The sequence below is a fragment of the Protopterus annectens genome, chromosome 10.part0 (genome assembly GCF_019279795.1).
Source record: "Protopterus annectens isolate FY-2018-M chromosome 10.part0, PAN1.0, whole genome shotgun sequence".
Taxonomy (NCBI): Eukaryota; Metazoa; Chordata; order Ceratodontiformes; family Protopteridae; genus Protopterus; species Protopterus annectens.
Window position 1 is genome coordinate 1,642,800,520 of NC_056744.1, and position 11,542 is coordinate 1,642,812,061.

Below are 11,542 nucleotides of genomic sequence, written 5' to 3' on the forward strand. Positions count from 1 at the left end.
GATCCAAAGCGGGGACCGGACCCGGGGCCGAGACCATCGGATCCGAGGGACCTGTGTGCTCCGACAGGGACGGAGCCGAATGCACACCGAATCCCTCGGATCCGAAGCTCGGCCCATGGCTCCGAGAGGTCGGATCCGACAAACTCGAGGGAACAGTTGGAGCCAAAGTGCCCAGCACTCTCGGCTCCGACCCACCCCCGGATCCAACGCGGCTCGGCTCCGAACCCGGAAAACGGGTCGGAGAAGGAGCGATTTGGAGCAAAGAATGGGTTCAAGCTCTCCCCCCGGAGGGGGGGAGGCAAGAGCACTCCCATCTGCAGCTGGACCTGGATGAATCTCTTCATCATCCGGTCCATGTCTGCATCCGACATGCTATAAGTGGACCTCGAAGAGGCCACCAAGGCAGGCCTGGAGTACCACATCGATGACCTCGACGAGGACCGGGTCACCCCCTCCTCGGGTCCCGGTGAGAAGCAAGGGGATCGGATCCAAGGAGGAGGTGATCCAGAAGCCCAGGAGGGAGAAGCCCGTTTGGCGGGCGGGGCCGAGGAGGAGTCCTTGGCCCGCCGCTATTGGTGCTTCTCTCTCCGCTTGTCTTTCTTGGCCTCCCTCTCCTCTGGAGCTGAAGCGGGAGGTTGAGTCCTGACCGGAGGGAGGGGGGCAGGAGTGACCGCCACCGAGGGCTGGATAGCGGCCACAGAAGTACCGGAGGCCGGAGCCTGATCTGGGGGCAAAAGGTCCGCCAGAATCAGCTTCGACCTCCGGTCCTTAAGTGCCCTGGGGTTGAACGCCGTGCAAATCGTGCATCCAGAGGAGAGGTGTTCAACCCCAAGGCACCTAACGCACCGAGTGTGGCCATCCGCCGGTGAAAGCTTATGGCCACACTTGGTGCACTTAGAAAAAATGGCTTTAGGGGCCTCTGAAATTTTAAATAAAGAGAAAACACACTCACTAGACCCCTATACACCACACACACACACACACACACACACACACACACACACACTGCAACGAGCGAGGAAGGGAGGAGAAAAAGGATCACAAAAAAAAATAAAATTTAGTTAGATAGGGTACCTAACCACTCACTCTCACTCACAGCAAAAGAAAAAAGGAAGAAAATAGCAATTTTTTTCTCACAAAGTTTCGATCAACCAGGAGCTCAGGAACCTAGCTTGTAGCTTGAAGCGCGGCAAACTAGATCTGAGGTCAGTCAGGGTTGGCAGGGGATTATGGGTAAAGGGAGGAGCTAGGAGCTCGGATCTATGCTGTGGTAGAAGTTGCCGGCTCGGATCGGAGATCGGATCTGTATCCCAAAGGTTGCTGACAAATGAAGTGCCTACTTCAGATCAATATTTCTATGAGGCTCATTTCCAGTGTGGCTGATGGAATGGCCCGAATTAATGGCAGCAGCACTGCCATGCGTTATCAGGCTTGGATGATGAGGTGCAACTTTACGGACTGCTTCAAGGCATCCTTTATCAATGCTGTCTTTGGTTCCTTACTGTTTGGGCCTAAGTTTAAAGACACTTTGATTAGGAGTAAGGAAGATGGAAAGACACTATCTACAGTTACAGTAGAGTTTGCTACCCCCAGCAGACCTTTTCACGGAATCAAAAGGGGTAAAATGTCTCTTCTTTAGGAAGATGTAGCAGTCTTTCCAAGACTCTCCTTCTGAAAGTTCTTCCCACAGTGTGAGGGGGAGGTATAACCACAGTTCTTACACCATTATGACAGGGGTGGACCGTAGAACCAGGGCCTCCATGGACCATTCTCTGTGAGGCCCTTTCAGCAGTCCTGAAGGAGTGCTTGACTATCCTGCCCTGGAGGCAGTCGGGGGTGGTCACTTGGCTGTACACCCAGAAGTTTGGGAGGTTATCACCTTGGACGCATGGGTGTTGAGTCATTTCAAGAGGCTATTCTATTCCATTTTTAGAAATTCCACATTTCAATCCCAGACGTCTCCTAGATGTTCCACCCTGTCGAGAGACAGCAGGCAGCCGTAGAAATTCTGAAGCTGCTGACAAATCGATTCCAACCAGACCAAAGAGCACCTGGGATTTACTCAACGTTCGTTTTAGTACCGAAGAAAAACAAGGACTTCAGACTTCAGGCCAGTTTTGGATTAGAACAAACTAAATCCCTTTGCAAAACAGGCCAAATTTCTGATGGTCATGGTGCAGTCCTTTCTACCTCTGCTGAGGAAGGACAACTGGATGTGCTTGATAGACCTCAAGGACTCCTACCATCATATATAGATAGACAGACATTCCAGGAGGGTCCTGCACTTCTGGCCAAGAGCCAGTCATTACTATTTCAGAGCACTACCATTCTGTCTCATCAGTGCCCCCTTGCTCTGGCTGCAGGGGTTTCAGGTCTTCCATTACCTGGACAGTTGGCTTCTCATGGCTCCCATGGGAGCATCCATAATCACAGCTAGGGATACCTTACTCCAGCTATGTTGTTCCTTGGGGATCACCATTAATCATCAAAAATCAAATCTACATCCTGCCCATACACTAGAATTTATAGGCTGCCGCGTGGATACCATATCCCAACTTCCACTGTAGTCAGCCTTTTGTGTTTTGTTTGCTTACAAATAACTGACAGGACATGCTCTTCTAAAACTTTTGGGTCATATGGCAGCCTCCATAGGTCTGGTCCGTCTAGTGAGGTGCTATATGAGAGCTGTGCAGTGGTCTTATTTGATGCATCCAGTGGATTTTCCCATAAGGCTGGCGAATGTTTGTTGTGATCAGGTTCAGTGGTGGCTGGAGTCTACATCTGTGACCAATGCAAGATTATTTGTTCTTTGTCCACCACGGGCCACAGTCACTGTGGACACACCCCTTCTTGGGTGGAGGAGATTTTTGAAGAGAGGACAGTTTAAGGGACCTGGTCTTTCTCAGAGGCCCACCTTGACATCAGTGTCTTTGGTATCTGGCCATCCTCCTTGCATTGCAGGCTTTCCTGGAGGCTCTTCCCAACGGTGTGATTTTGATCCAGATGGATAATGTGTCTGGTATCTGAAAAAAATGGGGAATCCAAACTTACCCCCTATGTCTAGAGGCCATGAGGATTTGGTTGTAGGCGGTTTCCTTCCAGCGGTTTCTGACTGCAACACACACCCCAGGCAAATCCAACATTCTGGCATACAACCTAAGCAGGAACTTAAGCAGGAACATTCTTCTTCCTCACAAGTGGTCTCTGAATTCAAGTGTAACCACTTGGATTTTTCAGCACTAAGGCACTCCATGTTGTGACCTGTTTGCCTCCTCCTCCAGTACCAAGTACAGCAGCTATTATACCTTAGTCCCCTCCTCAGGGACAGTCAACCAGAAATGCTGTCCTGTATGCTTGCCCTCCAAGTCTCATGTATACATATCCACTAGTTCCTTCAGAAGGAAGTCTGCTACAGAGCGACTGTGATCCTTATCACTCCCTTTTGGCCTCGGCAGGTATGGTTCCCCTTCCTGTAGCTTCATCTGAGATACTCAACCTGGGTATCGGATCTCATTTCCCATCCAGTAGGCCTGGACCCACCCAGTGTTCAGACCCTCAGTTTAGCCACCTGCTTTCTCCAGTTCCCTTGATAGCCAGAAATCCCAATCTTTCAGATACCATTGTATAAATCTTATCCTCTTTCCAGAAGATGTCTGCTAGGAGTGTATATGCTAGTAAGTGGAAATGTTTTGCTATTTGGACTGATTCTCAGGGTTTGGAACCTTTTGCAGCTCCCTTGGAGGTATTTCTAAAGTTTTTTGCAGATTTGTTCAACACAGGTTCCAATTATTCCACGATTAAGGTGCAGTTGGCAGCCATATCTAATTTTCTTGTTGGCAGCGATAATGTATCTTTGGCTGCCTTGAAAATCTCCAAAGCCTTTCTCAAAGGCACTTTTCTATTGCACCATCCCGTTTGGGACCCTGTACCTCCTTCAGATTTACCCTTTATGTTGTAGGTCATTGCAAGCCCTTCTTTTCAGACTTCTTTTACCTCAGATTTGATGTCTTTATCTTGGAAGACATTGTTCTTGGTAGCTATTATTTCTGCCAGGTGTGTATGTTCGAATTTCTGCTAATCTCCCATATCTGGCTTTCCAGTAGGGTGTCTCTTCTCACAGAGACCATTCCTTTCTTCAAGATGGCCACTGAAAATAACCTGAAACTGTCTATTCACCTTCCAGTGTTTTTCCAACAAGGGTGAATGCTTGTTACATTTTCTGGATGTTCATAGACAATTGAAATTCTGTTTGAACAGGGTTAAGTCTTTCTGGAAGTCTGACCAGTTTTTTGTTTCCTTTTTAAAGTCTATATTGGGTAAACCTGTTTTTAAAGTTATGCTACCCAATCCATGTGGCTATCAGACTGCATTTCCTTTGCATATACTTTGAAAGGTAAGACCTTGCATTGACAACCAAAAGGTCGTGCCACCTGAGCTGTGACTACTTACATGGCTTTTTTTCCAGAGCATCTTTAGCTGATGTATGTAGGTCTCACTACAAGCTGGACATTGTCTAGGTCCAGGGTTTCATTTAGTTTTACAGTATTGTACAATATCCTTTCTTAGAGCCTCCCGGGGGTGTTAAGTGGATGGGAACTCTGTCCCGAAGGTTGAAGCCAGATAGAAAACACAACATTGGATACAAAAGTAATGCATTTACCATAATGATAGAACTTTGCTTCTATCCTTCCTGCTCTTGCCTGTATGATAAGTCCTTCATCACAGGGTGATCATATGGAAGGAGGTTATTTGTCCCTTTTTACTGGGGTCTTTAGTTCTTCTTCGATTAGGTTGGTGCCATACATAAGTTAGAGAGGGGCAAATTCAATCTGAGGTATTCTTGGGGAGTGTGGGTAGGGGAGGCAGACCCTGGCAAGCTGAAATCTTGAAGAAATGGTCGGCCTCTGATCTGAGTCAGATTCCATACCCCACAGGTTGAACCAGGCAAAGACAACATGGATGTGTCATTATAGTAAGTATACAACTTTCATTTTCTTCACTGTTTGCAGCATGTGTATGGCACTTTTGATACTTCTATTTTTTTTGCCACTGGCACTGTTTTAAGGCGGTTTGCTTGGCTGCATTCTCAGAACCTCCCAAATGATAATAAAAATGAGATTTTAAATTCTCCCTTGAATGCACAACAAAATCTTTACTGTGGAAAGAACATTGAATCTCTCTGTTTGAGGCATCTCTTACACAAACTGGGATTCCAATAGACCATTCAAAGTCTTTCTAGATTCCCCTCACACAGGATTGTGTTCCTGGCATGTCAACTAGACACTCAGTTCAAAGAACGTTTCTTCCACAGGAAAAAATAGATCTTTATTTATATGTATTTCTAATGTTTTCCATGTATACATCTGTCTCTTTGAGAGAATAGCTCAAGATTAGGGGTGTCAAGGCTTCTATGATTCTCATGATACCCTTGGCTTGACTCCATGTGAGAAAGATACACTGATATCTGAAATGTCTTTGGTCCCAGCATCAATCCCCTTTATCTTTTCAAATCCCAGTGCTGGGATTTGTCAAAAGAGTAATCTTTTGGTAGAGACAACAGATATCTTTAAATCCTGGTCTCCCTTTCTCCCTCCCTGCTCTAAAGCAGTCACCGCAGATGCTTTGGACTTTGTCTGGGGAAGAGTTTCAGGAGGGATAAAAGTGCAGGGGGTTTGGGACACCAAGAACAGGCACATGGACATAAATATCAAGGAACTGTTTGTCCTGAACAAGGCACTCTACTTTGAATCATTTTTGGTCCCAGGGACCTCTTCAAGTGGTTACAGACAATACCGAAGCCATCTGTTATATAAGCAAGCAAGGGCGGAGTCAGTTCATATCCCCTTTTGACTAGCCATGTTAGCTTGAGGTATAGCTTCACAACACAATCTCACTTTCCGGGCACCCTATATTATGTCCAAGCAAAATTGCGTGACAGACGAGTTGAGCAAGACTAGGGCAGACCCTCACAAATAGAAGCTAGATTAGGTGGTGTCTTCCAAAATTCGATCCTTCTGTGGGGAATCCCTCAAGTAGATTCCTCTCAGAACAATCAACTGGCAAGATTCTATTTCAGGACTCCATGCATGAAGGCCTGGAAGACAGATGACTTTTCCTTTCTTTGGACAGGAATGTTCCTGTAAGCTTTTCCACCCTTTCCTCTAATATCCAGGCTACTTCTGAAGATTCAGAAGGAATCCCTCAAGATCATTGTGTTGACTCTCTTCTGGCCCAGGCAGCCATGGTTTTCCTTACATTTGGAAATGGCCAGGGTAAATTACCATAAGCTTACCCACAGACTGGATCTACTCATAAAGCAACAGGTGTGTTTGATACCCCTTGACATCAGTCACATTCAGCTGACTGCATGAATGATAGGGTCTTAATTCCTTTAGGTACTTGTTTACTGAGTATGTGCAATGCATTATCATGACAAAATGTTCTTGAAAGGGGTTTTGTATAAGAGGCCTCCGAGAAAACCATTGTCCTCTCCTTGGGATCTTCATTTTGTGTTACAGAAGCTAACACTTGCTCCATTTGAACCAGCTTGTTTGGCTGACTTGATGTACTTAGCATGGAAAACAATTTTACTGCTTGCTCTGACCTCCACAATATAGCCATGGTGGTGCAGCGGTAGCGTTGTCGCCTCACAGCAAGAGGATCTCCCGTTCGATTCTCGGCTGGACTGCCTTCTTTGTGGAGTCTGCATGTCCTCCCCGTGGTCCAGTGGAGTTCGAAAGACATGCGGGAATGGTCGTGCCTTCGTTGAAGGTTGGGCGTCGGGCTGGCACCTCGGCACTGTAAAAATCTGCTGGCAATCATTAGCAGACTGGAGTTCCGCTGTGGCGACCCCTAACTGAGAAAAGCCGGAAGAAGAAGAAGCAGCTCTGACCTCTGCAATAAGGGTGTCCAAGTTTCAAGCTCTTATGGTGAGTTAACCCTATCTCATTTTTCATAGGGACAGTTTTTTTTTGAGAACTAATTCTCCTTTTACGCCTAAAGTGGTATCCAAGTTTCCTTTAAGCCAAACTATCCATCTCCCTGTTTTCGTTCTTGGACCTAAAAATGAGGAAGAAGGAACACTCCATACCATGGATGTCCACAGACAACTGTCTTGACAGAAGTAAATTTTTCTGATCTTCGGATCAATTGTTCATTTCTTGTGAAGGTAATAAGGAGGAACCTGTGTCAAAATAAACCATTTCTAAATGGTTATCTAAGCCACCTTTTGTTATACTTGCTGTAACAAGTCTATTCCAGGCAGTGTGTTTCATCAGTGGCTTTTTGGAAAGAGTTGAATTCTAGAAGTATTCTAAAAGCTGCTGCTTGGCCCTCTCTTCATTCTTGTACCAAAGCACTGTAAGCTTGATTCCTTCTCTAGGTCCAGAGCAGGCTTTGCTAGGACCATTCTCTAGTGGCTCCTGGACTCTTTTCCTTCCACCTCCCAAATGTAATTAGCTATGGTAATCTACCCATATAGCTAAGGCTACTGCAGCAGTGATAAATATGTTGAACACAGCACAGTTGTGTAAAACCATAAGAGTAGATGTTCGAATGACCACCGCTTTCATTAGCCTCTCCCTCCACTCCTGTTGTTTTATTTGTTTTTTATGCCAGGATGTAGATATTTATTTATTTTTTGTTCCTAGCATTGCCCTTTCAGGGGTCGGCCGTCCTCTTTCTGTTGGCAGGAAAGCTGTGAAGGTCTTTACACTAAAACTTGTCTTTTAGTCAGCTCAGCTCTAGCTGCTTGGCAGTTTGGATGTGTGAAAGATGCCCTGAAGCTTTGGAAGCTGGCTGGCTATTGTATCCTTCCCAAGATATAACCCATATAGCTAAGGCAGTGATCATTTGAACATGTACTGATATGTTAAGTTCAACTTGCACAACTGTACTTTCATTACAGTAGTGGGCTCTGATTTAGGAGCTGTCCCATTGATTTCATTCATACAGAAAAACACCCCTTGTAGTATGGCCAGACAGTGTTATTTTTTTAGCCCTGTCTGTAATCATTGGTAGTCACAGGATTGTTCCTGGTAGGATGACTGTGTGTTTTAGGAGGGTTATAATGACTCCTGCAGTCAGTAGGTAGATCACTGTACTAGGGATTTACTGTCTTCTGCTTTCTGTGCCTGTCTGTAGTGTAAACCAGATTTTTTGCTATTACCAGATGTCTGCAGAAAGCAGTACACAGATGTTTTGTGGAACTGGGCCTTACTGTGATGTATGGCTTAACAGACAAGACATGAGAGCTGGGTGGTGGGCTCATTTATCTCAAGAGATTGCTGCAGTCTTTAGAAGGATCTAAATTGAATTAGCAAACTCTCGAACGCTAATTAATCGACCCCTATTAAGTGAAAGCTTACAATCTCGAACAGTGATTTTTTTCACAGGGAAAAAAATAGCTATTCCGGTTCGGGAGTTCGCCATTTTATCCATTGTGGTGCGATCTCGGAATTGGTATATTTAACTAAGGGTGGGGTGGGGCACAGCCCCCCACATTATATAATGTTTTAAGTTTTTTTTTTTTTTTGTGGACCAGCGATTTTTTCCCCCTGTGAAAAAAAAATCTCTGTTCCGGGTGTTCGAGATTTTAAGCTTTCGCTTAAAAGGGGTTGATGAATTAATGTTCGCTTTTCTAAGCGTTTGCTAATTTAATATAGACCCCTTTAGAATACTAGCATTCTCTTGGGGAAGCAAGGGAGTGTAAACTAGTATGCTACATTAGAGATCAGGACACACGCACGTCATCTGGGGTGTAAGATGGGGTCAGTTTAGCACTTGTAAACTCAAAGGGAGAGGTTTCTCTGTGGCTGCATGATGTTAGGGAAGGCCAATTGATTTTAATTTGTATTACATTGTTAACATTAGCAGACTGTTCTTTGAAGAAAGTATTATGCAGTGTGGTACTTTTGTTTTACTTCTCTATATTTTTTATGACATTTGAAGTATTGTTTCCTGTAATGTATATTACTTCAGGTGTGCTTATTTTATCTGTATTTTTTTAAGCTTTGGGTTCGGATTACCTACCTCACGTGCTTATGCAGAGTACCTCGGTGGCTCCCTCTCCATCCAGTCTATGCAGGGTATTGGCACAGACGTCTATCTTCGGCTGCGACATATTGATGGAAAGGAGGAAAGCTTTCGCATATAAGACCACCTTTTCCTGTTTTACATATTCATTCCAAAGAGCTCCACATTCTGCCATGAAATTTCCATCATACATTCAGTAGCTACTCTGTTAGAAATCTTGCTTTTAGACATGTTGTAAGCAAACGGGAGTATTATTTCCTTAACTGTCACACATGCATTATCCTTGTGTATGTGGGAGTTATTAAAAGGCTGCATGTATTTTATGCAGAGGAAAAGTATCTTGTTTCACAGAGAGTTATTGAAGCATCACTTTAAGCATTGTACCACAGTGCTGTTTAAGTCATTTCTCTAGAATGTTTGCTGCCACTGCCAGTTTAAATATACGTGGTTGGATTCCTTGCCAATAGCAGCTGGAATATGTAGAAATCTCCTGCTTCATAACTGCTTGCTCTGTCATGGTTTACCATCTTTTCATTTTATGTTTTAGTCAAAATGAAATGTTATTTTTTTAAGGAATGCACTTAAAGGTAAAAAGGTAGCTTTTTCTTGTGGAGAGTATATAACAGTCTGCACTGTGACAGAGTTTATTCACTGATGATGTATGTGTTAACCTGTGTTAACATTTCCGAAATTTACCTAGTTGTAAAGCATTTGCTGGTGAATGCTTAATTGTGTAGACTGATCTGTCACAGCCTATTTAAAGTTATATTCCCTTTTTTTTAAATGTATTAAAAATGACCTGGGTAGTTGTCCAATGTAAGAAACCTAAACCCCACCTTTCTCACTCTCTCAAATAGCGGTGAGTTGCGTTTCAGACAGACTTGTAGGGTACCATGTATTGTAACCTTGTGCTTTTACATGACAACATGGAGAATTTCTTTTCCTTGTGATTGTTCAGTATGGAGTTGTACCAAGCAAGCATTGACGGTAACATTTCATATGTTGTATGAACAGTAGACTCTTGGTCTGTTTTTTTTAAGCACTGTTTTTGAATATGAGGAAAGTCATGTAGTAGTACATTACAACAGCTAATTCATGTTTGTTGGACTGTACTAAGAAAGAGAACAATAAAAAGTATGGAGTTTACAAAACTGTGAGTGTTTATTTGTAAATATAGGCTTGACAGTTTGGAAAACTAATCTGTGTGAATATATAATTTATTTATTTGAGGTGGGAAGAGGGCAGGACTTGTAGATGTCCTTTGTGTGGATCACTGTCAAAATTATCACTCTTAACTTACAGGGATCAGTGCTGCTGGCCAAGTGCAATACCCAGCCTTACTTTCAGAACTGAACACTGTTCCCACATGGCCAGGCTGATATCACCTTACCTCGATCATCACATACTAGGTATGTAGGCGGTGCCCCCCATATGTCCTCTGTAGTTCTTTCATACACCCCAACACATGCAGATCTATGCCCATGCCATGGGCTACCAGAAAAGAATTGCCCAAGGATATAGACTGTGACATGGAGAATTCAAGCCCTCCTTAGGGCATCTGAGTATGGAGAGAAGGGGACAAGGATGCAAGTAAGAAGGGGAAAGGGTATATGGGTACCCAGTCTGACCCCTAGTAATACTGTTACATGGAGAGAAGGTCAAGGATGCAAGTAAGAAGGGGGAAAGGGTATATATGGGTACCCAGTCTGACCCCTAGTAATACTGCTGCAGTGGAGAGAAGAGATGAGATGGAAATGGGACAGCGTAGTGGCCACATTTGAACATTTACACTTATTCTGTTACCTACACAACTCTTATGTTTTTTGTTTGGCTCAGTGTTGCAGTCATCACTATAGGGAGAATTCCCAAAGGTGGCTTTTACAAGTAGAATGATAAGCTCACATCTCTGAGAAAGACTGGAAAATACCTTTCATAGCAGCTGCATATTTGGCCATTGCCTTGTGTATCCCATCCAGTCTGAAGTATTTTGGAAAGATATGAACCTAGAGTCAAGTGGCTGCTTCTAAAATGTCCTGAAGACTTCCCCTTTGAAGTAGGCAGCAGTAGTTGCTGCTGTACCCTTTGTGGAGTGTGGCCTATTTCCCCTTCCATAATTCTTATCAAATAAAATTAATGCAGTGTGCTAGCCATTTTAAATTGTTTGCTTTGGCAAAGCCATTGCTTGTTTTGTTTTCTAGAAATGAGACAAAGTCTAATTTTCTATACAGATTGTTCTATAATTGTTATACTTATTGTTTAATTGTTCTGTACAAATAGTATCTTAACTGGCTATGCACATCAAGAGACTGCAGAATCCTTTTCCCCTTATTATGGGGTCTGGAGAATAAAACCGGGAGTTGGATTGCTTGGTTCAGGGCTATTTTCATAATAACGTTTGACATAAATGGTGGATTAGTGTGAAGGATCTCCCGGTCTTTATGACTCCGCAAAAATGTCTCATTGCATATAGCAACCTGGAGTCCTGGCACTCTGTTAGCAATGAAACAAC

General features: G+C 43.9%; 1 protein-coding gene across 2 annotated transcripts in view; it reads left to right on the forward strand.

Annotated features, from left to right (window-relative positions):
* Window positions 1–10,184, forward strand: part of LOC122813834 (3-methyl-2-oxobutanoate dehydrogenase [lipoamide] kinase, mitochondrial-like) — a 455,066-nt gene extending 444,882 nt beyond the window's left edge. For both annotated transcript variants that reach the window (XM_044086365.1, XM_044086364.1), the window contains one exon: window positions 9,010–10,184. In XM_044086365.1, the coding sequence (XP_043942300.1) occupies window positions 9,010–9,154 (145 nt within the window). In that variant the 3' untranslated portion in view covers window positions 9,155–10,184. The remainder of the gene's footprint in view (window positions 1–9,009) is intronic.
* Window positions 10,185–11,542: the final 1,358 nt, after the last annotated feature.